At 40.5% G+C, this 26,253-nt stretch overlaps 6 protein-coding genes and 1 long non-coding RNA gene across 9 annotated transcripts; 2 read left to right on the forward strand and 5 right to left on the reverse strand.

Moving 5' to 3' along the window:
- Window positions 1–1,573: 1,573 nt before the first annotated feature.
- LOC143898589 (uncharacterized) lies at window positions 1,574–6,487 on the reverse strand. The gene is made up of 3 exons (XR_013257260.1): window positions 2,901–6,487; window positions 1,804–2,802; window positions 1,574–1,712 (listed from the first exon to the last, which is right to left on the reverse strand). It is a non-coding gene; the product is annotated as an uncharacterized LOC143898589 (long non-coding RNA).
- Window positions 6,488–6,859: 372 nt separating this feature from the next.
- Window positions 6,860–10,137, forward strand: LOC143898587 (ubiquitin carboxyl-terminal hydrolase MINDY-3 homolog). Of its 2 annotated transcripts, none has more exons than XM_077408166.1 (5): window positions 6,860–7,210; window positions 7,572–7,971; window positions 8,060–8,328; window positions 8,456–8,753; window positions 8,888–10,137. In XM_077408166.1, exons 1-5 carry the CDS (start codon window positions 7,156–7,158, stop codon window positions 9,192–9,194), a joined length of 1,329 nt encoding a protein of 442 aa, XP_077264292.1. In that variant the 5' UTR covers window positions 6,860–7,155; the 3' UTR covers window positions 9,195–10,137. The 2 variants fall into 2 exon arrangements, with proteins under 2 accessions (XP_077264292.1, XP_077264291.1); XM_077408165.1 differs by having other exon boundaries at window positions 6,862–7,166.
- Window positions 10,138–10,494: 357 nt separating this feature from the next.
- On the reverse strand, window positions 10,495–14,048 carry Atu (Another transcription unit). Of its 2 annotated transcripts, none has more exons than XM_077408163.1 (6): window positions 13,627–14,048; window positions 12,510–13,442; window positions 11,996–12,411; window positions 11,244–11,834; window positions 10,958–11,156; window positions 10,495–10,709 (listed from the first exon to the last, which is right to left on the reverse strand). In XM_077408163.1, the coding sequence occupies exons 1-6, from the start codon at window positions 13,679–13,681 to the stop codon at window positions 10,540–10,542; spliced, it is 2,364 nt and encodes a 787-aa protein (XP_077264289.1). In that variant the 5' UTR covers window positions 13,682–14,048; the 3' UTR covers window positions 10,495–10,539. The 2 variants fall into 2 exon arrangements, with proteins under 2 accessions (XP_077264289.1, XP_077264290.1); XM_077408164.1 differs by having other exon boundaries at window positions 10,495–10,706; window positions 13,627–14,043.
- A 161-nt stretch (window positions 14,049–14,209) lies between these two features.
- Window positions 14,210–18,713, reverse strand: LOC143898588 (dnaJ homolog subfamily B member 12). Its single transcript, XM_077408167.1, has 8 exons — window positions 18,126–18,713; window positions 17,773–17,926; window positions 17,510–17,655; window positions 17,288–17,428; window positions 17,061–17,194; window positions 16,872–16,987; window positions 16,155–16,318; window positions 14,210–16,027 (listed from the first exon to the last, which is right to left on the reverse strand). Exons 1-8 carry the CDS (start codon window positions 18,256–18,258, stop codon window positions 15,918–15,920), a joined length of 1,098 nt encoding a protein of 365 aa, XP_077264293.1. The 5' UTR covers window positions 18,259–18,713; the 3' UTR covers window positions 14,210–15,917.
- A 1,527-nt stretch (window positions 18,714–20,240) lies between these two features.
- Window positions 20,241–21,355, forward strand: Rpl39 (ribosomal protein L39). Its single transcript, XM_077408204.1, has 3 exons — window positions 20,241–20,393; window positions 20,515–20,618; window positions 21,110–21,355. The coding sequence occupies exons 1-3, from the start codon at window positions 20,391–20,393 to the stop codon at window positions 21,156–21,158; spliced, it is 156 nt and encodes a 51-aa protein (XP_077264330.1). The 5' UTR covers window positions 20,241–20,390; the 3' UTR covers window positions 21,159–21,355.
- Mrpl22 (mitochondrial ribosomal protein L22) lies at window positions 21,237–22,759 on the reverse strand. Its single transcript, XM_077408201.1, has 4 exons — window positions 22,607–22,759; window positions 22,117–22,347; window positions 21,822–22,035; window positions 21,237–21,708 (listed from the first exon to the last, which is right to left on the reverse strand). Exons 2-4 carry the CDS (start codon window positions 22,342–22,344, stop codon window positions 21,488–21,490), a joined length of 663 nt encoding a protein of 220 aa, XP_077264327.1. The 5' UTR covers window positions 22,345–22,347; window positions 22,607–22,759; the 3' UTR covers window positions 21,237–21,487.
- A 546-nt stretch (window positions 22,760–23,305) lies between these two features.
- Wal (electron transfer flavoprotein subunit alpha wal) lies at window positions 23,306–25,150 on the reverse strand. Its single transcript, XM_077408200.1, has 4 exons — window positions 24,856–25,150; window positions 24,228–24,557; window positions 23,690–24,142; window positions 23,306–23,585 (listed from the first exon to the last, which is right to left on the reverse strand). Exons 1-4 carry the CDS (start codon window positions 24,895–24,897, stop codon window positions 23,409–23,411), a joined length of 1,002 nt encoding a protein of 333 aa, XP_077264326.1. The 5' UTR covers window positions 24,898–25,150; the 3' UTR covers window positions 23,306–23,408.
- Window positions 25,151–26,253: the final 1,103 nt, after the last annotated feature.

Below are 26,253 nucleotides of genomic sequence, written 5' to 3' on the forward strand. Positions count from 1 at the left end.
AAAATGGTAAAAGAATCTCGCCTCTCTGACGTTCGTGTAATCCTCACCGAGTGTCCCGTGTAATGTCGAAATCGCCGAATGTCGGCATTATACCGGCGCTTTCTCGCCCACCCTTAGATCCCCAAATCGACTCCAATAGATTCCAAATATTTCGCATAATCGCGGACTCTCCTAATCTTTCGAAACCTGCCCGATATTGCGGAGAATCCCGAGACTTTCGACGGCTCTCAAGGCTGACGCGGGGCCATCGAAAGAGGAGTTTATCTATTAATAAGTCGCCGACATTTAATATACGGTATATCGATTGCGAATTCAAAGCTTTCCCGGCGCGCGTGGCCTGTGACCCGTATATAACGTATATGATAATAACGATGAGAGAGATACAAGACAATAACGATGAAAACATATATAAGATAAAAAAAATAGAGATTTCGAGGAGCGATCCTGAAGAATTTGCGACATTTGCGTGCCCTTGGCCGATATGCCGTGTTCGCGTGTGGGTTTCAAAATCTACTCTCGTCGTGCATCGGCGTGAAAAATCACACCGATGAAGACGATTATTGGGTCTCGATAGCCCTTGGACCCACGAGTACGAGACCATCCGTTTGGACAGCGTCGTCGGCGGCGGTGGCGGACGGCACCCGACGTGGACGGCGACCGCGATGGGTGAAAGTCAAACTAATTACGGCGAGTACACGCCGGCTGTGTTGCAAGCATCAGAGGCACAGCGCTCGCGCTAAAAACGACGCGCGATTCACGCCGGGCGAGCGAATACCGGACCGTTAAACCGGAACACACAAACGAGAGCGCCGCGCGCGAAGGCGAAGGTATCCCCGGGTATCTTCCCTCGAGTCTAATCTCCTCGCGATCTCTCTTGCGAATGTAATTAATCTCCCTCTTACGTTACGCCGCCGCCGATGTGTGTGTAACCTTTGCGCGCGCGTTCCTATATACGAATCGCACACCTATGATCCGCGATACGCGATAACACCGTTAATTTTCAAGACGCGCGAAGCTGATCCAGCCAAGTTGGAAGATGCCGAGAGACGTTGGCGCGCGAGCCAAGTCAGGGGGATTTTGTTCACCCGCTCGCTGATCTCGAGCGGGTATCGCGAGTACTTATTATCGCGAATTATCTGATCGTAAAACGGGTCACCTGCGTATTCGGCGATGCTCTTTCATCGTGCCCGATTTTAACGGACAAATTTCACCGCACGAATTTCACCATACGCGCGTAACATCGTTGAAACTTGCGAAAGCAGAAAATTCAAACGCCGCGATTAAGCCGCTAAGTGGCGTCATAAGAAGCTCGATAACGATACATTGTCTCATTTATAAAAAATATACTTATTTAATTTAAATAAGATTGAGCAAAAACGCCTAAAGCGCTTTAAGTGGTTACATTTTTTTAATATTTATATTTGCGAAGTATCATGCGGATATTCAAGGTATTTCAAGTGTTTTGTCTCAATTCTAATATAAAATGAAAGCTGGAAAGAACTTTAGAAAGATGTTGGGAAGAATAAATAAGATTCGAATTTCTTGAATAATAAAACATTTGTATTTCGTAATAGATTTTATTGTTGACGCTTTTCCGCGATGCTGGTCCTCTCACATGTTTGACTAAATGCAATTTCTTTTAAAATACTATTTATATTTTTTTTTTTTTTTTTAATAATATAATATATATTTTATTATCTCAATCTTTGGTTCTGCGAAATTAAAGTACGAAGAAATCATTAGCGTGTCCACGAACATGGCACAATGGTCAGTCGAGCATTAAACTAATTTCTTACTGCGTACCTATACTTATCGGGACATTAATTAAGTCGCAAGGGTCTTATTACGCGACCAATTTACTACCTTCGAGTATCCATGCAGAATCAATCTTTACTTCGTTATATTGTATCTTTGCTGTGTCGTTTAATTTTTCGTCGTGAATTTCAAGAATCAATAGAGACCGTCATTATCAGCTCCGTCATTACTAACATTGCGTATCTTGCCGTGGTTTTCTACAGTTTCATAATAATCATCGGGCGACGTGGCGATCGGTGGATTCGGCAGATGTTACGGTTTCGGCGGATCTCTGCTTTTGGATGCGGCGTATTTCCGGTTCCAACCGATTCGCCCAGTCGTTGAGACCGGGCACGATAAATGTCATCATCGATTCGTTGATGGACCTGATACATCCCCACAATCTCAACGGAGACTTAATTAAAGCCCGTGTCACACTACGTATCGCGGACGCGGATCGGATTGAGATTGCGGGTCGCGGATCGTAATCTATAGCCAATCATGGACGAGCAGCTCATCTGTGATTGGCTGACAATCGATCCGCGATCCGTAATCCCAATCCGATCCGTGTCCGCGATACGTAGTGTGACACGGTACGGGTTTTAAGCAGTCGCATTTATAAACGGAACCGGTCCTTCCTCGCTCGGAGAAGCGTGTCGAGATTGTCGCGGTACTCGCCGGGACCGAACAGCACAACCGACAGGCTGCCAAGGACGCGGAGGACGTGGAGGAAACCTCGATCCTTGAACGGTCGGCCTTTTTTGCCGGTTATACCGGAGACCTGAGCTTCCAGTTGCCGCCCCGCTGCCGCTGCCCCATTCGGGCCATTTGGGCTGCATGGGTTCGGGGAGCGCGCTTTTAGCGCTATGAGCGTGCTCTGTCCTTTGTTCAACTTTCAGTAAGTAACAGAGACAAAATGACGTTGTCAGCGCTACTATAGCGTCTCCCCGAACGCAGCCTTGATATCGCGATGCAAGACGTCGCCGGCGGTGGTGTTTATCTCACGATCTGCGTATAAGAGAGAGATCAAGATTCTTGTGAAATAATATTTTCACTTTGGCGCGATATCGCGCGCCTCACCGCACGGCGAAAAATCTTCCTCTCACCTTTCGGTCCGCCGTCGTCGTCGCTCTCTTTCGCGGCCAGCGGCGACTGACTTTCCAGTCGAGTCCGTAAGATTTCCTTTTGGCACTCGGCGTAGGTTCGTCAACGGGCGACCGACGTCTTATACTGCAGTTTGGGAATGATCCTTGGCACCGGTCGCGGTTTTCCTCGGCGTCGATCCAATATCGTATAGGATGTAGCATCGCACGACGACGCAGTGCAGGAGCAGTAGTTGCGCGATTTAAGGAAACGATATAATCCTTTTTTTTTTTTAATACAGGTGGTTTGCGTAAGGCCGCTTTTATTGTCGGTCTTAATGTACCACCGGTACATTTCACTTTTACGCCGGCCCGCGATATTTCCGAGTATACTCGCGAATTACTTATGATACCTGAAACATCGACGTATACGTATGATGAATGTTGCCGAACACGTGCGTGTGTATATACACGTGCGTGTATACGCGCAAGCGGGTAGATAGACTATATATAGGCTCCGTGTTCCGTTCCGTTCTTTCGACACCACGAAAGCGAAAGCCAGAGAGCCGGAACCGACGCGGTTCACCGATCTGTGATGGACCGTGCGCGACTTTGTTCCGAATTACAAATTTAACGCGATCGCGCGGTAAAAGTCACGTTCGAAACCGTGACCGGACGTGGACGCGGCCATCCTCGGGCGGAGGGCATTAATTTTTTAACGAGTCCGCCTCCGAAGCGTTTCGGAGCGTGGCGGCGGCGTCGAAGAGTTTAAACGCCCGCGACGCTCGCACATTCATTCATTTGAACTTCGGTTGCAGAACGACGCGACTCGACAATAATGAGGACCGCCTTATATAACGAAAGATACCTTTCTCCAGATTACTTTGTGCGACTACCGGCAAAATTATATGAATGGGTTGTCCTCCCCCGAGGCCGAAAGTCGCACGGAAGGTCGCCGGAAGATTATATATGCGTCTCCGATTTTTATATTTCGGCATTACGCTATTAAATTCATATAGTCAAATTACATTGCTAAATTGTAACTCAATTTGAGTAATTTTCCTATACTCGCGCGATATGTCGTTAACGTTAATTTAACTAAACCAATGGAGTTGAGATATAAAGTTAGAAGTTCAAAGGCCAATAACGAGAGGATGTGTTTTACCATGGCATCGACGTTTAATTGACTTATCTCCGCGTTTCTTATTTTTTTTTATTCTCCGTATTGTGTGTTCTTTGTTTTAATTATTAAATTTAATAATTTATTCTCTTGAACGATTGAGGGAGACTCTTCGGGGGTAGATCGAAAGGTCCCCATGTATATTTAAGAGATATTGAACTATTTTTGTTTTTAAATTTAACATCTCTCGCGATTGCTCGTTTATTGGCCTTCAAACTTCTAACTTCGTTTTGAAACACAGGAGTGAAAATAACACTGTTTTGCGTTAAAATAAAAAATTTTGACACGCACATATAACAGTTAAAAATAACAAAATGTTTTCAACTCAAGGTATATTGGTTTAAATTTCAAGGAGATACGCGCTTCGCGGTTTATCTCGCCTTGCATAAGCGCGGAATCGAAGCTTTCTGGCGCTCAGTTGGAAACTAATCGAAGATGAGGGATTCTATTCACGCTGTAGATGGACAGACGGATAGCCATCCTAGTCCATTATGATTGCGAATGCGCGCGATTACGCGACATACGCGCCGCGAGGCCGCGAGTACGCGAGCGAATTCGCCAAGTGCAGAGAGCCAACGCGGCGGCTTACTTCCGCGTCTAGATATCCTCGCTCCATTCCGCTCGTAAGCGTCGTAAGAACCTCGGAACTGTAACAAAGTATATGTACGATATTACTCGCGAGCCGCGAGCGCTGCACCAGCAATTATGACTCGTTAGGCCCCCGCGGTCCGGCGGAATCTAATTACGCTACGTGATTAGCGTAGAAGTGCGTGCTCGAGGAGAAAATATAACAGCGACGGTATATACGCGCCGTTACATCCCACACGTGTAACTCGCTCGTCTCTCTATTCCGCGAGACGGTTCTCATTGTGAGACGTTTTGATATATATCGGAATCAAGACTTTCACGATTCGCCAACCGGCGGTCTGTCGCGACAGGTGGGAAAAGTATATCCGAGAACGGAATTACTTAAATGTTTTAAACCGCGAAATTAATATTTTCTCGCGTTTTAAAAGAGAACGACGCCGAAGATCACCCACCTTTGTGTGTCTCGTGTACATGTTTTTCCCGCCCCCCCCCAAAAAAAACAATACAAACGTTTCCTGGCGCACGTATCGGGCGCGACTGCTAAGTGATTCGTCACTTCGAGACGTTTTGTTCTCTTACGCGCGAGTGCTTCCAAATTTTTTCATGACCCTTAGTAGCATAGATCAAAACAAGAGACTTGTAGTTTTTCATAGCGCTCTTAAACGTCTTGAAGAAAATGAAAACAAGCATTTTTCTAAGCGTGTACCGCGTTAAAACGGCAAGAGAGAGAGAGAGAGAGAGAAGTACGAAGAAGAATACTTTAAATACTTTAAACAATGATTTTATAGTTTCAAAGCTATTTTATGCTCAGAATTTTGTCAGATAAAACATCTTGAAGAAAATAGAAAAAAAATTTCTATAGGCAAAACGGTAAAAGATACGATGAAAAAATGGTTTGAACAATAGTTTTATAGCTTCAATTTTACACTCGAAATTTTCAAAAATATATTTTCAAAAATGTTCTGTAATGTATCATTCAATATTCTTTTTAACATTTTTTTAGTTTTTTAATTTGTCTTAAAATGTAAGCTTTATTTTTTTCGCAAAATATTTTTCGTATTTCTCTCGGTACCGCGAGAATACACGCGCCGTGTCGAGCCATCACGAAATGCCTTCTGCCAACAGTCGTGGATTTATGAGCTTTTACTTTCACTCGGAATGCTCGATTACGAGCAATAACGAATAATGTATATGTATAAATAAGCGTAAAGCGTGTTATTTATTGTATCGAGATAAGAATTTGCACATGTCGCGTTAAGAGATACGATACCACTTAAGCGTAATTCGCGCGGGGCAAAAAAAAACGTACATATTGCATCAAAGACGAAATAACAGGGGCAGTATATAAGAACCAATGGATATTAGCAGTGCGTAAATTATATAAAAGCAGTTATGTAAGTTAAAACGGTAATTTATAATAATGTTGTCAAATCAGTTCAAATTTAGCAAGACATTTATATTCTTGAAGACAGAACACACAAAAAAGATTAATTGGTCATAATCATCTTCTGAAAGAAACTCATCGATCAAAATTTACGAGCGATAATTTTACAAATAAAATAATTAAAGCCGCTAAAGTATGTGACCGAGATAAAATCCCGATCAAATAAAATACCACTTTATTAACATGGATAAAATTAATAATTTTGTTTTTTAAGATATAAAAAAAAGATTGAGAGACCGTCGAATTATCCAGCTAGAAATTTTACTTTAAGCGATTCTACTAGTTGAATTAATTCAATCGATAGTATAATTTTGTTAACAGATAGAATTATTAATTTTTTATTGTTCGACATAGGAAAAAAGATTAGACAATAATAGGACAATAAATTCTATATTTTTAGAAACAATTCTGCCTATTAATCGACGGTTAATTAACTCGTCAAATACTACAATATCTTATTAACGTAAATAAATAGTTATGTTAACTTAAAAGAACTTAGAATAGGAAACTCAGATTAGGAACAACAAATTGTAGCTTCGAGTTCTCGATGTAAGCAATCAAGCTTGATTCAAAATCGCCGGTTAAATTAATCGTTGTTCGATCGAAGTCGCGCTTGTGAAAATAATCAAAACGTGTCCGCTCTCGAAATTCGATATATCGATTTGTCCCGCGCCGGAGCGCGTGTCGAGTGTCGAGTGTCGCGTCGACGCACGCGGAGTGGGAACCATCTTTGAACGCACTTCACGTGAGAAGAGAAAACGGCTCAAGCTCAAAATGGCGGCGTACTTGGCAGTTTTCTGTCGTACAAAATAGGTTATCGGGGTGGTGTCTATATGCGACCGACAATTCCGCGGGATCTAACGTGAAGCTAATAGCGCCGCAAGTATATTATTATGATCAACTCCAGATAAGACTCGTGTACACGGCGCGTTTTAACCTCCCGTATTATCGCGCGCAACCCGGTGGAAGATAATGGCCGATAATGCCATCGCAGGCGACGACGAGCTCCTGAAAAATATTAAAACGCTCCTCTGGGGCTCGACCGTCAAGGAGGACGTTTTCAAGCGATGGGCGCAAGGTACTGGACCAGCGTTTTGCATCTCGTAGATGCGGCCGCACATCGTAGGCATACAAATTTACAATCCACGTCGTGTCACACCGGTTTAATGGCCGATCGCTAGAGACAATTTGCAATTTGCAATCATTTCCGCGAAAGATGGCACCAAAAAATCGTTTATCACGCCTCTCTGAACGTCATTCCGCGCAAAAAACTGTTGCTCGACAGCACTGTGAAATTGATAAACTTGACAATTTTTGACCCGGAGTAAAGTTTCAACGTTTGTTTTACTCATGTACCTCTTATATAATAAATACAGAACATGATATAGAGAGTCGAAACGTAATATAAGTTAGCGAGAGAAACGTCGTAAATATAATGCCGTATTTCCTATAAATGTGGCTATAACGGTTATCTCCATTATAGGCTTCTACTTCAGCATAGATGAACCTACCGCGCTTGTACAGAGAGAGGGCGGACCTTGCGCCGTGATAGCCGCGGTTCAAGCATTTATTTTGAAGCAGTTACTGCTGGAGAGCGACGTCGTAACTTGGAAGGCTATCAAGGCCGAAAAATGTGATCGGCTGCTTGTGAAAGCCATGACTGAAATTATAACTCAAGCCGCCGATATTCAGGATCCCAAGTATTCAGTGGTGCACGCCGGTGATTCCAATGGCTTTGTGTCCGGCAAGGACGACACTGACTCGAAGTCGACCGAGTCGACGGCGAATCCAGCCCGAGATATTAGCGAGGGTAATCAAATTGAGGAAACGCAAGCCGCGAAACAAGCGTCGTTAGAATCGGAGGTTTTTCATTCTCAATTAAGGTGCGTTTTACGTTCGAATATAACGTCCCAACAGAAGAATTATTTCGTTGTTCAACGTTTTTGATATTTTATCGATCGTCATTTTCAGGATATTTACCACGAGTAGCATCGACGACGTAGAGGATTTCTTCACGGAACGAATTGGAATGTTAAAAGATCAGTATGGTATACTGCTGCTACTTTATACAGTGATGTGTACGAAAGGAGTTTCGGAAATATGCTTCGAAATGTCGGACCCCACAGAACCCATGATCGATTCCACCTATGGATACGGAAGCCAAAGTTTAATAAATTTAATGCTTACCGGCCGGGCAGTTAGTCACGTCTGGGATCATGATCAAGATATTAGTGGATTAAGTGAGATTGGCTTTTCTTTTTCTTTAAATTTAATGACTTTATCGTCTCGATTCTATGTATGTTTTAATGTAGCGCGATACTAGATTGGTCTTTCTGGCATTAATACGTTACGTTACGTATCTTGCAGAATTACGCGGTATTGATAAACAGAATACGGTGGGATTCCTCACTCTGCTAGAGCATTTACGTTACTGCGAAGTGGGAACATTCTTGAAATCACCGTCGCACCCGATCTGGGTGCTAGGATCGGACACGCATTTAACTGTACTGTTCTCTACGGAGAAACGATTAGTGAGTCCAGAGACGCCGTCGGAACAAGCGCGAAGAATTTTCAAACGCTTCGACCCGGAAGGGAATAACTTTATCGCGGCAAATTTGCTGCAGGACGTATTGGCGGAATTAGGACTGGTAGCTGATGCGGAATAGTACGTGCTCGCTTTCTTAGTTCACACGTTATATACAATATTGCGTTAATAGGCATATGTGTAAAGTTATTTATATTGAATTTGATTCTAATTTTGATGGCTGCAGTAAGTTTTATAACAAAATATTCTTACAGTGTCGATATCATGAGGAAGAAACTGGATGGTGAAAATTTGGGGATAATACTTCTCGCGTCGTTCATGGATGAATTCTTTCCCGAGGAACCATGTATGTGCCCAGACATGTTCGTCTTGTATCACTACAATGGTCTACAGCGTAGCAATCCAGAAAACAGAGTGAAATATCACAAGGGACAAGCGGTATTGCTCGAGTGCACTGTAAAATGTATCATGGATAGCAATCCCATGCTGACGGTCCTGCAAACAAAGTGGCCAAGGATTGAGATACAGTGGGACATAGTACGAAATCCTAGTTTAAATTAGAATTTATAAACTGTAATATATATGTATACAATGGAGCTGACGCATAGAGTGACCTGACCGAGCGCTTCTATAGGATATCGTTGAGAGGATTACCATTTTAAGATCGTAGTCTAGTCAAATCGGCCATCTTCTGATTTGCATCGGTAAATACCGCGAGAACATTGAATATGCCTGCCAATAAGGAATATTACCTTAATTGTTTCAACGAAAATATGTAGTATTCGCGTAACGCATGGTCAGTAAAAATCTATTAAGGATATCTACAATTTATGTCGAAGTATTTGCACCACACTGACTATGTCAACGAGATTAAAATAATTACTTTTATTGAATATATTGTCAGAAACGCGCGCGCAATCTAGTTTCAGTATTTTTCAAAAAAGCATTTTGACGAAATTTCTCAGCACAATAGAATTTAACGGTGGTCGATTGCAAGTAATTTACAGTGACACAAGGTTATTAAAGGAATTCTGCTTACTCGCGAAGTTAACTTCATAATAAAGATTTTTAATTTTCACGGAAATTAACACGTAATTCTACGTGGATTCTAATAAAATTCATTTTGTTGCATATTATATAGACGAAATGTTACTAAAGTGTTATAAGGACGTCATTATTTTGAAACTTTCCGTGCGTTATTATTTTCGCTGTTCTTGCCATAAAAATTATTCGAATCAAAGAAATGTTATAAAAAGCGCCGTATTTAAAAAAGCTGTTAAATTCCATTTCACAAGTCTCCTTTCCCGATTAAGGACATAACAAAAAAATCAGGGCTATGGATAAAAAATTGACGCGCAAGATAAAATGTGGCTTGCACATATTCGGAATTTCTACTTAATATATGATAATTTTAATAGATATTTGGTCAATGTTTATTTTGTATGACTTTTGCAAAAACTGCAGTTACGGTGTTAAATAATAAACTTACTACTTTTGAAAAATAGTTCGTGCAATGTGATTTCATCGCTTTGTATTAATAATTGAAATCCCACCTGGGTGGTGAAAATTTTTAAGCGATTTCACAGAGATGATGTATATATATAGATTCTAATATTTTATTTTTTTATATTACTCAAACATTTCTTTTGAGCATTTATTGACAGTAAAATAGATCGATTTGACATGCTTAGGTACACTTAGGGGTATCAATTTATTGTTGTATTGACTATTTCGAACATGCGTTTACTGTTTTATTCACACGCATGAATCTCAAATACCGTCTATAAAATTACTAGATACTATCTCTTTAACGTTATTTGCATTATGTGCCATAATGGTATACCCCATTATGTTGTTATGAAAAAAAAAACATTTATTTACTAAATTTTGAATTATATATACATTTTCAATCACTTGCATCATCAGCTTGATTATCGTCTCCGCCGCTACCCACAGAACTTTCAGAATTGGATTCTTCGTCTGAATCTTTAAGAGCTTTCCCTTTACTATTCTTTTTAGGTCTGTGTGTCTCGATGTCTGAACCTTCCTCATCCGAAGAATAAATATTCGATGCTGCTGAAATAAAGCATTTTTCAAATCACAAACGGTCCTAGTGGACAGAATGAATTAATATAATATAACCCCTACGCGTAAAAGAATATAAAAATAATATATCTCGAAGTTAAAGATAACACATTCTAGTACAACGTAAAAAAAATATTAGAGCAACATATTTGGATGTAAAAAACATTAAGATCACGTTTTACAATGTAAAGAATATTAAAACAACACGTTTAAATAGAATGTAAAGAATGTTAAATAACCTTTGGAAGGAATCACGCCCTTTTTATATTTATTTTTTATGGCTGCCAATGAAATTGCACCCTCGTCATCGGAACCATCATCGTGATAAGCATCACCACTGTACGCTCCTGTAGCACGATTAGTATTCCTAATACCACTGGTACTTTTCTTCGTTTTGTTTTGAACTCGCATAGCCATACGTAGTTTTTCTTCTTCTTTCTACAAAAGAAAAAGTAATTGGAAACATTGGAGTAATAAACAGTTTCACCATGATATGCGTGTACAGAAATGATAAGGTATACACACCTTTATCATCTCGTATCTGTTCTGGTCTGGGTTCATTCCTACTTGAGAAAGAACTTTGATGCCAGAGGTCTTTTGCGACCTATCGGCCAGAGACATAGTCATCTTCCTGTGCGTGAACGATTCAGTGGAATGCGGCCGGAATGTTAGTTTCGTTCGAAACACTGCTTGACCCTGCAGACCGGTACCTTGGCGAATATAGAGGTGATTGTGATCACCCTGTAACGGCTGTTTGTACACGTCAAAGATTTCCGAGCCCAAATGCAAGGACATGCTTCCGTCCGACCACTTTACGAATCTCGCGTTACTTTGCTTCACCATTTTGCCGTCGTCGTTAAACGATTCCTTCCACCTCAAAGTATTTTCAACCTTGAGTTTCAATCGAGCGCGACCTTCCTCGTCCAGAGTCTCTTCCTCGTCGATTTCATCTTCGTAGGTCTCGTGATCGAACGGCCTTGTTTCGACAGACAGAAAATTTGGCAGCTTCACAAAGTGAATCTCGCGTCCCAGATCGGTAGTAATTTTTGGGATTTCTACGTCAATTCGAGTCTCTGGAGGTGGCTCTGGTTCGTCTTCCTTATCTTTATTCTCCTCCTACACAGAGAACGCACAATTTAACATTAAAATATCTACATTTCTTCATGTCGAAGTCCGTTGCGCTTTTCTTGCCACACATTACAAATAAGTAAATTTCTAAAATCGTAAAAAAAAAATATGAAATAAAGACTTATTCGCTTCTCGTCCCATTAACTTACGTCTTCGATAACGGTTCGATGGCTTGGACCTTCTCCACCGCTCTCAGATCTACCGCGACTATGACTTCTACTTCTGCTCCTACTCCTACTCCTACTCCTACTCCTGCTTCTGCTTTTGCTCCTGCTGCGACTTTTACTTCTGCTCCTGCTCCGACTGCGGCTCCGTTCTTTTCCTTTCTCTTCTTCCTTTTTATCCTTTTCGTCGTCCGTACTAATGTCACTCGCATCACCGAACAGCGCGTCCGCGGTTGGAGCGACGCTATTTTCCTTCTCAGCTGTCTCGTTGTCGGAATCTGAGTGTATTACCGGTTTAGTTCGTTTAACAGGCTTTTCGGCATCTGAACCGGAACTGCTACGTTGCCGTTTATTCTTCGACCGTTCTTCCTCGTCGCTCTCGTCGGATTTTGGACTTCGATCTAATCGGAAACAAGTTTCAATATTAAACAATACAATTAATTAGGTAATCAGAAAACATATTCTGAATATTACCAACTAATAAAACGGCAGCACAAACCTCTCTGCTTGAAGGATTTGTTCGATTCATTGTCGCTCTTATCGTTTTTGGGACTCTTAGATACAGATCTCTTGTCGTCAGACTTGTCAGAACCTTCTCTCTTTGTCGATTCGTCAAACTTCCTCGAGGACGCGGAAGAATTCGACCGCCTTTCCGCCGGGCTCGCGGAACCCGCTGACTTATTGCTTCTCTGAGAAGATACGCTTCGAGATCTGCGACTTTTCGGGGAATCGTAACCGGAGGCATTGGACGCGGGGGAAGCCGGAGTCTTGGACTTTCTCTCTACCGACCTAGACCTCGAGCTGATGGGTGACTTCGGACTCGAGGAGCGCACGCTGCCGCGCGGGGATTGCGAGCGCGAGCGCGAGCGCGATCGCGGTGACTTTCGCGAATCCGCCGAGCTGCGAGAGACCGCCGATTTCGGCGTGCCGCTCCTGGACCGCGGCGAACCGGACTTGCCGCTTCTGGACCTCGGTGACCTAGAGACGGATTTCCCGCTTCTGGACCTCGGTGACCTGGAGACGGATTTCCCGCTTCTGGACCGCGGCGACCTGGAGGCGGATTTCCCGCTTCTGGACCGTGGCGACCTGGAGGCGGATTTCTCGCTCCTGATGGACCTCGGTGACCTGGAGGCGACTGATTTCTCGCTCCGGACAGAGCCAACGCTCGAGCGTCTCGAGCCGGATCCAGCCAGCGACGGGGACCGACTCTCCGACTTACGACTGCCGTCCAGCTTGTTCGACCCGACTGGACTGCGGCTGGTGGATCTCGAGGCGCGGCTGCCGCTGGCGTTCGAGGGTGAGGCCGGTGCGCCGTCCTCGTCCTCGGAGCGCTCGCTCCTGGCGTTGCTCGACGTCCGCGCCAGCGCCTGCGACGCTCGGCTACCGCTGCGGCTCGATCTCGAGGACGCGGACGCGTTATCGGACTCCGAGCCTGAAAAACATAATCGCGAGATCAGAGCACCGTCCGCGGTGATGAGGTATAACCTCTCGAGTAGGAATATCGTTAAACAAATTGGTTTTGTTTAATACTGTAAATACAGAATGACACACCGATATTTTTCCAGAGTAATCCGCGAAGGAACGGTATAAATGATGTGTTCGTTGATGTTACGTACCAGAATCGCCGCTGGAATCGCGTAAGGTTTCTCGTACCGGTGACATGTTTACCATGTGTTTGAGGTTCGCTTCGCAACGAAACTGTTTTAAAACAGCTTCGAGCTGCTTGGAGAGAAACGGCTCGCACAAGATTCAGCAACGCATACTGCACAGAAAGAAACGATACCGCAGCTAATCACCTTTCCTTATTTTTATTTTTGTGTTAACTTTTTTTTTTCGGAAAACAAGAGGCCGTGACGTGTCCTTTACAGCTGAACTTCCCCTTCCCAAATCTTCGATCTTTTCTCTTTTTCTTTTAAACGGTTAATTATTATGTACACCTATTTCATTTTAAGTGCAGGAGAGTGCAGCAACAAGCGAGAAACTTTCGACAGACATCACAAATCAATGTTACTTACACTTTTTTTTATGAAACACGCATCGTTATTGTAAATGATATAGCGTATAATATAAATTGTTATTTATATACAAGTATAATTAATATAATTAATTATAATTTTACACATTCAAAACAATATATAAATAAATAATTAGAAATTATATTATTACATATTTCAGTCATAAACATAATTTTCAGATACATAATCGTTAAATGTTTTATTAATAAAATTCAAATCAGATAGGGAAAAAGGGATATACATAAATATATAAAAATTTTTTAATAACATAATTTATATTTGTAATAACATAAATACGTCTGTGCTAAGACCGTTTATATGTATAATAATAATCGTAAACATTTTACAGCATTGCACGATTTATAAATTGTATACTAAAACAAACACGCGCTATTGCATATTATTTCAACAAAGGTTTATAATATTTGATTAGCTTTGGGACAATATAAACATTTTTGAAACTCTCCGGTTGAATTACAATTAATTCGATATTTTATAATGCCCAACAAATATGATCATTATTCGCATTTTTTCATTGTAGGATCGAATTTTTATCAGTCATCTTTCAAATTGATTTAATGTGCTGTTAAAGAATTCTGCTTGTGTTAAATAAAAATAGAATAAATAAAATCAAAATAAAATTAAAAAAGTGTATCGAAGTAGATACTGATTTGAATAACAAATATCTTTTGACAATGATCAGAGAATTCCACCATCAACTCGGGAAATTTATATATTAGAATCTGCTAGAATTAAATACTGAATCTTTTACTGTATACATTAAAATAATGAACTCAATACGGATTACAATCCTATTAATACGTTCTCTGAAATCACAAGATGGATAAAAAAATTGAATAATTTTTAAGCGAGAAGCAATTCGGCATAATGTATACGTATATAATGATTTAGATTTAAAAGATCTATAATAGATGAAATACAGAGGCAGTAATAAAGTAGTTGAAGTCAACAAAATAGCTAATTGAAAGGAGTATTAAAATTATCCTAACATATTCTTGTCAAATTGCTTCTTTCTTTCTTGCTGAACACTATATACTTAATCACAGATATTCTCAAAAGTCGCTAGAAAGGCATATACTAATAATCAGCGGTGCAATAACGGTCCAAGTGTAAAATATATATCGTCAGTCACCTACTACAAATTTATTCGTAGTTTCTCAATTGAAAAAAGCGTCATCACATGAAATAAATTGGACCCGCGAATCTACGAAATTATCTACACGTACGTATGATATTCATTCCATCTACGCTATCTATGTAATCGTACTTAGCAAGTACTAAGCTTTCATTTTGCTCGTTATAAATAATTGAGTATTGAGAATGGATGTCCTAATAATATTCCACAATACTATATAGTTTGCTTGAAAAGCTGAAGAGGCAATTGTACGCATATTACATTATTTTCTTTTTATAGACAATTTTTATCAATTTTTTAAATATATTTATAACTAATATACATGTTTGTTTTGAGAGAATGGAAATTAACGAAGAAAAGAACCATTTCTTATATACATATTTTCACTCAAATCGAGTAAATAAAGATTGAACCTTCATTTACTCTGCACAGCAATCGTTCATTATGTAATTTGAAATTTATGCATGGAATTAACGGCTAGAGACTAGGGCTGATGATTTGCTTCGAAGACACCTTAAACTTCGAACTTGTGAAAAATAACAGCCCTACTAGAGACCAAGTATGTGTGTTGTGTGGACTTGAAATATGATTTACTCTGAGTGTATAAAGATGCCTCATATGTAATTTTATAACAAATTCCCATTATACACCCAAAGACAATTATACATGTGTAAATATAATATACATCTATCTACAACACACAAAACTCCTATTTTTAGTTTACACGTTTTATCTATTACGCTTGCAGTTCTTGTAGCTTCTTACACGAAGGTGTTTCGAGATTTTTAGCTTTCATGAATAGATCTTGATCTCCCAAATTACGGGCTTTCCACATTATACTTTCCCCTATTAGAAAACAAATTTGAAATATCTTGAGAATGTTTACAAAGACATTTATGTTAACCATATTATAGCAGCATTGATGAAAAACATGATGGACATATTGGAAGAGATAAAAGAAACAAATACATACTGTAATTCCTTTCTCTGGCGCAGCTTTGCCTCAAATTACTCACGTACTCCTCTTCAATTGAAATTTCTAGCCTACGTAAACTCCCTTGATATTCGCTATGAAAGTTCTCTTTAACATAATATTGAACTTTCAAAACTTGAGTTGTTCTGGCCACAGAATATTTCCTGCAAATGAGGAAAAGGAAATCATTACGTATCTCATCCCGCGAAAATCTTTATTGACATTGGAATAATTACACGGTACAACAAATTTTCAAAAATTTATCAAGTTTTTCGACCGAGGATGTATATATGCTATACTGGAATGCGAACTCTACTCTAGAAGCGAGATGAATTTTGTTTCCAATCCGACCTTTTTTTATCGCTGTACTTTTCGAGAATAACGGAATATCATTGACCGCAATCAAAAGTCCGCTAAACAGACACAGAAATGGAAACAAAGCAACCCATCCTTTTCTTCTTGGTGCCCGGACGTTAGCAGGGGAGCTCGCATTCCGGGACACGTGGAACTTTTCGAAATGGATTCCGATCGGAATTGTTTAGTTGTTTCCTAGATTTCTATTGCGTTTTCTAGGGAAAACAGAATAATTTCGATCGGAATCCATTCCGAAAAGTTCCGTAATACGTGCCCAGGAAATTGAGCTGAATTTTCCCGTTAAAAAACTTGAAAATTGACGGGACGTGTTGTACAGTAGTGTTACTCGTGAGCTATACTTACGAACTCGAATGCAGACTGTATACCGGGTCGGATATGAAAAAACTGCTCATCATGGTTAACAATATTAATAACAAAACTGGCAACAGCTGAAGAAATGACGTATATCCATTCGCTTGCTGAAAAATATTGTTGGATTAAAAAAAAAAAAAGAACAGTACTGAAATTGGGCTTAATGCCTTTCTGCTCTACCTGATTATGGGCATGTTGCGCTTGTGCCTCTGACTGCCGCATCCATCTCCCACCTGGTCGACGCATATAGAATTCTTGTTGCGGAAAGCCGACGCCGAAAAACATGTTGAATAACTCTTCGGCTGTGATATCGGCTAAAAAGATATTATAGATTAAATTTTGATACACGAGAGAACTTGTACGATATTCTCACGACACACGTCTCCACTTTCAACACTCTCTCTTACCTTCAAATCCACGGGTATAGTTATAATGCGTATGGCCTTGGCGGGTGTGCACATTCTGCATTCGTTCTTCTTCAGGACCGTACGTGTCGTACTGTTTCCGTTTCTCCGTGTCAGTAAGAATAGCAACCGCATTACCGATAGCTGCATAAAAGATTTCTCGCGTAAATGCAAGTTCGCAATAGCAAACCTAATTTCACTTTTTTCCCCACTATCTCGGCATACCCTTAAAAGCTTCGGCGGCGCCTGGCGCCTTATTCTTGTCGGGATGTAATTGAAGCGCCAATTTCTTGTAAGCCTTCTTAATGTCGCTGTCCGCAGCGTCTTTGCTGACTCCCAAAATCTCGTAATAATCCTTGCATTTCTTTATCCTACAATAACCAAACAAAAAGAAACATATATTTATCCAAGATAATTAAATAAGTAAAATATAAAATTGATAACAGCATTGTATTCACAAGTAATCGAAACAATCTCGAAACACCTACCTCTTGACGTGCTCCAGCTGCTCTTTCGAATATTCAGAGTTACTCTGGGAATGTGTTCCGTCTTTGGCTACATTTTGTCGCTTTCTAACGTTAGGCTCAGCCGACTCCGATTTCTGATTCTGCTTGGTGAGTACCGTCACGTCCGCCAGCAGGTCTATAAATACAAATTATTTGATTCCTGTAACCATCGGTACTCTGACTAAGAGAAGAAAGGTGCGTTCTCGTAAAATGTAAGCCTGAAAGCCTTTTATTCCGCCCTGATTATACGCGGCTAATGCAAAGTCGACAAAAGAAGCCAAGATTCGACGCTGTGCTTCAAACGGAGTGGAGAGAGATCGCGAGCTGACACGTACCCTCGGCTCTTTTCGTCGGATAGAGCTTCTGGGCCTTGCGGGCAAACTTCTCGGCTTCCTCGTACTTTCTCTCCCGCATAAACCGATCCGCGAGCTCCATGCACCGCTCCGCCTCGTCCTTGTTGCTGTCCATCTCGTCCGTCGCCGCGAGAGGCGAGAGGTGCCACGACTGCCAAGTGCCACGAGAGACCCACGAGAGTTTACCCGGTCAACGGAATTCGGACGCGATCACGCGGTGACGGGGCAGAATGGTAAATAACGCCAGGCGTGGACACACTGAACCCTCCGCCTCCGACACTCCACCACGGTAATTCGGTTATTACGTCACGAGCATCGTCACGACAGCTGACAACGAACGGCTGAACGCAGACGACGCGAGATACGGCGGCGCCATCAAGCAATCGCCAATTGCCCGCTAATAACGATCAATCGTCACGCGAACATAATGGTCGCTGTGCGTCCAGGAAGGATTTCCAGGCGATTTACGGGGATGATCGATATGTTCGGGAAATTCGAAGATTCCGCGAGCAATCGGCAATCTGAAATCGGGATGTCGTACTTGTTGAACGCGGATTGGCTATCGAGCCCAATCGAGCCAAGGGTCGACAGGAGTAACACTACCGACCTCTGTCGGGTTGCTTAGCTGCGAGTCCGTATTTTATTTATATTATAAATTTTTTAAGAGCTATAAAATGGAAAATCCGGCTATGTACCGGGTTGCGGCTGATCTTACTGATTAAAACGAGCATAAGTTTAATGAGATTCGTTAATTAATTTGGCTAAAATTTGGGAAAAACCGTTTCTAAGCAGCTTTTCAGGCGTAAGGCAATTTTCACGTAAAGTGGCGTAAGACGCTACGGCCAATGTTTGTGTGCCCCGGCCCTTAAGGCCCGGACACATAGAAAAACTTAAGCAGTAAAACTCAAGCAGTAAGCAAATCAGCCAATCACAGTCAAGAACTTAAGGCACGGCCCTAAGCGGTAGCGAATCCATACCGTTGATTTCTTACTGCTTAAGTTTAACTGCTTAAGTTTTTCTATGTGCCAAGGCCCTTAGGCTGCGGTCACATGTCACACGGAGTGATATTATCCGCGGGGTGCCGTCACATGGCAGTCAGAAATTCGGAAAATGGAATCTCGGAAAAGTAACGGAGAGGGGGTTAACCAATCAGAGTCAGCTCGATCGGTGCGATTTTTCAAGGGCCGGGCTCCCCATGGAACGACTTTTACGGAAAACTAAATGGCATTCTAACCTTAACATATTTTTAAATTAAAAAAATTTCTATATAATTTTTAGAGTATAATAAAAAATACGTTGAAGCTTTATTTTTTAATATATTTTTTCTTCTAAAACAATAAAAATAATTTTTTCAATTTTTACTTATTCCGGAAATATCAGTCCATGGGGAGCCCAGTCACAAAAATCGTTACTTTTCCGAGATTCCGTTTTCCGAATTTCTGACTGCCATGTGAGGGTGCCTCCCCATGCAAGACGGAATTTGTCCTGCATGGGGAGGCACCCTAACGGCACTCTTAGTCATAAAGAAAATAGACCAATCACACTCGATTATTTTCTCGAGCCTCAAGCGGAATAATCGACTATAATTGGTCAATTTTCTTTGTTACGTGCAATGGCCTTAAAGCCTAAAATCAGATTAGCGGCTCGCAACCGCGACTGCGATTGCGATTTCGTCCCTTGACCAATGAGAAAGAAGCTGTTGGCAATTCAAACATTTCTCATTGGTCAAGAGACGAAAGGTGTGTTTTCTGTTGCTGCACTACTAAACTAGTGCAGCAACTAGTTTAGCAGTGCAGCAACAGAAAACAGACCTGAAATCGCAATTGCAGTCGCGGCCGCGAGCCGCTAGTGTGATATGGGCATTAAGGGCCATCTACAATAAGTCGCAATCGCAAGAGTCGTAAGAAATTGATCAATCACAGTTCATTATTCTTCGACCGAAAGAGAATAATAGACTGTGATTGGTCAATTTCTTACGACTCACGACTTTGCGACTCGCATTGTAGACCCAGCATATAGTTTTTATTTTTTCTGCCGCATCTTCTCAAGCGACATGAGATAGGAATGTCGTTCTGTGATTGGTTGAAAGTCGCACGCCGTGAGAATTGTTCACGAATAAACGGCAGAGGGGAAGCCATAGCGATTTATCGAACGGTCTTCTAGAAAACGCTTTATGAACACACGTCTCGCGCGTTCATTCCTTCATCTTTCACTTCGCGTGTTGCTGAAGAAGCGTAAGCAGGCACGATGGTGAGTTTTTACGCGTGTTCTCGTTATATCCGTTTTTCTTCTCGCAATCCTATTCTCCCGCGCGTGAAGACGCTCAAAAATCATATCTACAGACTCTGATCTCGTTTCGTATGTGTTTCAGTCGGCTCACAAGACGTTCATTATCAAGCGAAAGCTTGCGAAAAAGTTGAAGCAAAACAGGCCGATTCCCCAATGGGTGAGAATGCGGACTGGCAACACTATTCGGTAAGTTCGAGCCTAATTAATTAACAAATATAGCTCTTTACATGACGTAAGAGATGTGCCTGCGCGATATGTAAGATGTGCACAGTTTAATTCCGCATATTGGTTATAAACATCCTTCGTTTTCTCATTGCATATAATTGTGCAAATGTTGACGTAGTTATGTGTATTAAAATAAAATTAGTATTACACCTTATATCCATAATCTTGATTGTGAGAAAAAATTAAAATATTTGTACCGAATGAGACTATTAGATATAATATTAGATGTTTCTTTAGTTTTATATCATCTTTGAATAATTTGACATTATTGATTGTTTGGACTCGACGAGAAGATAGAAGATAGACTATCGTTGTTACAATTTTACTATAGATGCAGCACATGCTTATATTTGAGATTATTTTATAATTTATATATTAAGATATATAATGGAAACATTATTAATGAAGATTTATAAAGGTTTATATGTTAAAACTAACTTTTTTGTTTTCAGGTACAACGCAAAGAGGCGTCATTGGAGAAGAACTAAGCTAAAGTTGTAAATCACGTAATTCCATGCTTGCAGATAATGAATAAAGATATCACTTCTGTATAAGGAACAAAATCTCTCAATTTTCTTCTATTCAACGTCTGTATGACTATCTACAACATTAATACCTATACGACACACAATTTTTCGTTACTGTCACTTCAAAAATGTACGATTTAAAATAAAACAGATATTGCAACCTTCAGGAAATTGCACGTCTGTAATAAACCCCTGCCAAAAAAACTGCTAAAAGACAGGACATATTTATTACATTTTTATATATACGATACCAATTATTAGCTTTCATATAATATATATTTACAGCATTACATATTCATAACGTTACAAAGAATTCGGTACTTTGCGTTGGTGCGCTTCTTTCAACCAATCGTTCAACAAATCCTCGCCAGTCTTAGGATACGGTAGGTAATAATGCTTAGGTGGTGGTCCTTCCTCCAAGCGTACAAAATAATGGCAATACCTATAGTGTATGGTTCCCTTGCGTCCAAAAGCATGACGCCGCAATCCCTTTATTACGATACCTTTAGTGGCGAACGATTCCGCTGAAAAAAAGAAACATTTTCACGATATTAATCGAATCGTTAGAAGACTTTGGAAACAGAATGGTTCATAGATACGTGTAACCGAGGTTTCGAACATTAATCGATATACTCACCAACCCACAAATTACTTTTAAATTCAACGTTATGCTCTTCCACGGCCAACCGTTGGGCTTCCAATATAACTTCCTTCGCAATTATAGCGCCTTTCTTGTATAAAAAACTCAACTGTTTCACAGCTTCGTCCACGGACATTCCTCGCACAAAACCCGCGATGTACCACATCTTCTTCGGACTGTATTTTATATTAGCTTTCATGTGGCATACGTACTGAGAAACAAATGTACAAAGTGATCAATAACTCTATTAACTTAATATTTAATATTAAAATATTGGCAAAATGCAACTCACGGCAGGTCTTCTTTCTTCGCCCGGCTTTTGAGGTGGAAATACAGTCTTATTGTAATCTAGAAATCCTGTTGGGGCTTCATAGTTACTCAATTTACCTCTGCACATCGCAGAAATATGGAAACTACGTGCTGGCGCAAGATTTGTTGCATTTGACAATATATTCGTCCTATTTATAGCGGATCTGCCGTATAACGCTAAATGCTTGACACACTGACGAATACTCTGCATTTTCTGTAAATGTGAAAATTTGCCATATATATCAATATTTTCTATAAAGCATTAATTATAATTGAGCGACGACAAAATTATTACGATATATTTTGTTTCATACGGCGAAGAGGTGACAAATTTTAAGATTTTTTGATAAAGAAGATCCACATATGGTAATAAATAACTCGACGGAGTTTTACGAGGCGATGTTCTTTTAACAAAGCAAGGCATATAACATAACCCCTAATAACATAAAAATTGAATTATACTAGACACGTACTTGCCGTGGATAAAAAAATACTTTTGCAAGAAAGATTTTCAGTTTATGAATATATCAAATGCGTATTAGTTTCGTATTAATTACACTTCATTTCGTAAAAATAAATTGATTTTTAGCACACACATATACGAGGGCCAACACCTCTCGCGTCGCATACAGTCGCATAGCTCTTAACACTAACCTCGATAGATATGATAAATGGACGCAGATAAATGCTTGTTGTTCTTTTTAATGAAAGAAGCGTCATTATAGGAGAACTAAAGTTTAATTTAATAATTATATATAATTTGAATTTGAATTTACATATGTAAAATTAAACGGTGTGGAAAGAGAAGAAAAAATAAAAAGTATAAAAATTTATCTACAAAAAATAAATCTTAGAAACAATAAAACCAATCAAAACTTTAATTAATTTAATTGGCGATTAACTTATCAAATGACATCTGTATTAATTTGTTGGCATGAATAAAACTGTAAGTTTTTATTGTCCGACGTATGGAAATATCAGATTAGGAATAACAAAAATTATACATAGCTAGAAATTTTGCTTCAAGTTATTTTGCCGGTTGAATTAATCCCCAATTAAATTGATCAGGTTTGGTCGGAGTCATCCTTAAATCAATTAGTTACATTATTGACATTAAACAAATTGTAACATTTAAAATATAATAGAAGAATAATAAATTAATTTTTCTCAAAACCGTTATAAAAATTTTAATCTAGTACTCCTGTATCATAGTACAATATATAGTAACAAAAATAACGATTTGATATACAAATTTTTACACGAGTCATTTGTAATTTACAACTTCTCCGTTAGCTCGGGTACAGCCTTAAATAAATCTGCGACTAATCCATAATCCGCTACTTGAAAGATCGGTGCTTCCGGGTCTTTGTTAATAGCCACAATCGTCTTAGAATCCTTCATACCAGCGAGATGCTGAATCGCTCCCGAAATTCCAACTGCTATGTACAGATTCTGAAATCACAGTCGTGCGTGCAATTGTCGCACTCAAGATAAGATAAGATTGAAACGACTAATAAAACAAAGTCGTATTAAATTATTATTATCATTTTACTTACAGGCGCAACGATCTTCCCTGTTTGTCCTACTTGCATATCATTTGGCACAAAACCAGCGTCGACTGCGGCGCGAGATGCTCCTACTGCCGCATTGAGCTTGTCCGCCAATGTATAAAGCAATTGGAAGTTCTCCCCAGATTTCATTCCACGTCCACCGGAAATCACAACTTTAGCGGACGTCAATTCCGGCCTGTCCGACTTGCTGAGCTCTTGCTTGACGTATTCCACTTGATTCGAAGCGTAGTCGCCAGCAGGGACACTCTCGCATGTAGCGTCACCGCCTTCCAAAGGTAGCGATTCAAAAGAGGTACCTCTCACCGATACTACCTTCACGTTATCTTTAGATTTGAGAGTCTGAATCGCATTACCAGCGTATATGGTACGTACAAAGGTATCCGAAGCTTTTATATCGATAATTTCGCTTATTGGGGATACGTCCAACTTAGCTGCAACCTTAAACAGATTTATATATGAATTAGTATAAAATTAACGTAGTGTTGGTACAATCTTTTGGCGGAATAATAAATTGCGAACTAACTCGGGGGAGTAACGCCTTGCCAAACGCGCTCGCACCGGCTAATATATGCGTGAACTTGTGCTCGTTGCACAGCTTAAGTACAAGCGGCGTCAACGACTCCGCGGTAAATCCCTTAAACGCATCGCTGTCCGCGTGGAAGACCTTGGACACGCCTTTGGCCTTGCACGCATTCCGCGCAACTGCCTCGCATTTCGTGCCAGCCACCAGGACGGTAACGTCGCCGCCGATCTTCTTGGCAGCTGTCAACGTGTTGCAGGTGAGCGGCAATAGAGTCTCGTTATTGTGCTCCGCAATGACCAGAGTAGACTCGTAACGTGCCAACGAGCCGAACTGAAAATAAGTGACATTTGTGAGACATTTAGATTGAAAAAAAATTCTACAAATTTTAGGAAACAATCCGAAAAATTTGTTCACGATGCAGCTAATCGAGCTTCGAACAAGCGTAAACAGCGAGTTATCGAACGCTTCTCACAAAAATAGATCGAAAATGTAGTTAGCGTTAAAATTGGAACGAATCTTTGAGGTCATGGTGCTCGGAACGCAAAGTATAAATACGAATATCATATGATCGAAACGGCAAAACAAATGAGAGATGATTATCGACGAATTCGAGAAGAAATATGCTCACTTTGCTAGTAGCCCGTAACGTCCTCGCGCAGGTGGAAAACATAGTTGCGGAAATTCGTGTTCTTTTTCGCCTGTAACGTTGAACGTCTAAAAAAATAACGCTCCCTAATCAGTGACGTCCAAGTCCAAAGTTCCGCCGGGTTATAGCCCAGGAGTGTCAATTGGTAAGTGCATCAATCGCGGCAATTACTGCAGTGCATACTGCATATTATGGAGCGTATTATTGCACATTGAAAGGGCATATATGCGTGACATGTATTTTAAAGAGAGAGAGATTTGCTTTATCGAATATCTATCCATAGGGTTTGTAAATACTCCAAATCGTTTCTTCGAAATGCGTCGGCAGTCGGCACGTTATATTTAAGCTTTATTCAGACGGATCTGCGTGATGCATCCCTAAGGGTGCGGTCACGCACACATGGACTGATATTTTTCGCGTAACGCGTATCGCGTAACCCAATCAGAAGCGTGAATATGCGAATAACCAAAAATGCGAAACGCTTCTATTAAGCCCATTCTACAATAGCCGTAAAGTAAGTCGTAATCTTTAAGAAATTGACCAATCACAGTCGATTGTTCTTCTCACATTCGACTGTGATTGGTCAATTTCTTAAAGATTACGGCTTAAATCAACGGTTAAGGCCCGGACACATAGAAAAACTTAAGCAGTAAAACTCAAGCAGTAAGCAAATCAGCCAATCACAGTCAAGAACTTAAGGCACGGCCCTAAGCGGTAGCGAATCCATACCGTTGATTTCTTACTGCTTAAGTTTAACTGCTTAAGTTTTTCTATGTGCCAAGGCCCTTACGGCCTCTATAAATCAGCCTTAAGACGTAAGCAGTAAGCTATTGATTAATGGGATTTTTACAATCCAAGAATGATCGACTATAGTTGGTCAATTTTTACTGCTTTAAAACATACTTTTACGGCTATTGTAAAATGGGCTTAATACGCGTTACGCGGAAAATACATGCCATGTGACTTCAGCCTGAATCGGGTACTTTTTAAATGGCGTAAAGTGTTTTGGCACATTACTATTATAGAATACGCGGGTTACGCATATACGCTGGCGCGTTACGCATCTTATTGTTAGCCGCAAGTAACGAAACGAGTGAACGTAATGAAACGTCCCTGTGGTAACCATCTCCGATAGAAAACGATTAAAAACAGTTATATCTGTATCGTTTTCAATCGTATCTTATCGGTTCTATCGTTGCAGATTTATGCGAGGTCTACAATGCGAGTCGTAAAGTCGCGAGTCGCAAGAATTGACCAATCACAATCGAATTTGAGGAGAATAATCGACTGCGATTGGTCAATTCTTGCGACTCACGACTTTGCGACTGCCATTGTATAGACCCTGCATTAAAAGACAGATAAAACATTAATCGAATCGAA

The sequence above is a fragment of the Temnothorax americanus genome, unplaced genomic scaffold, assembly GCF_048541705.1.
Source record: "Temnothorax americanus isolate GAGA-0224 unplaced genomic scaffold, ASM4854170v1 Scaffold24, whole genome shotgun sequence".
In the NCBI taxonomy this organism is placed as follows: Eukaryota; Metazoa; Arthropoda; class Insecta; order Hymenoptera; family Formicidae; genus Temnothorax; species Temnothorax americanus.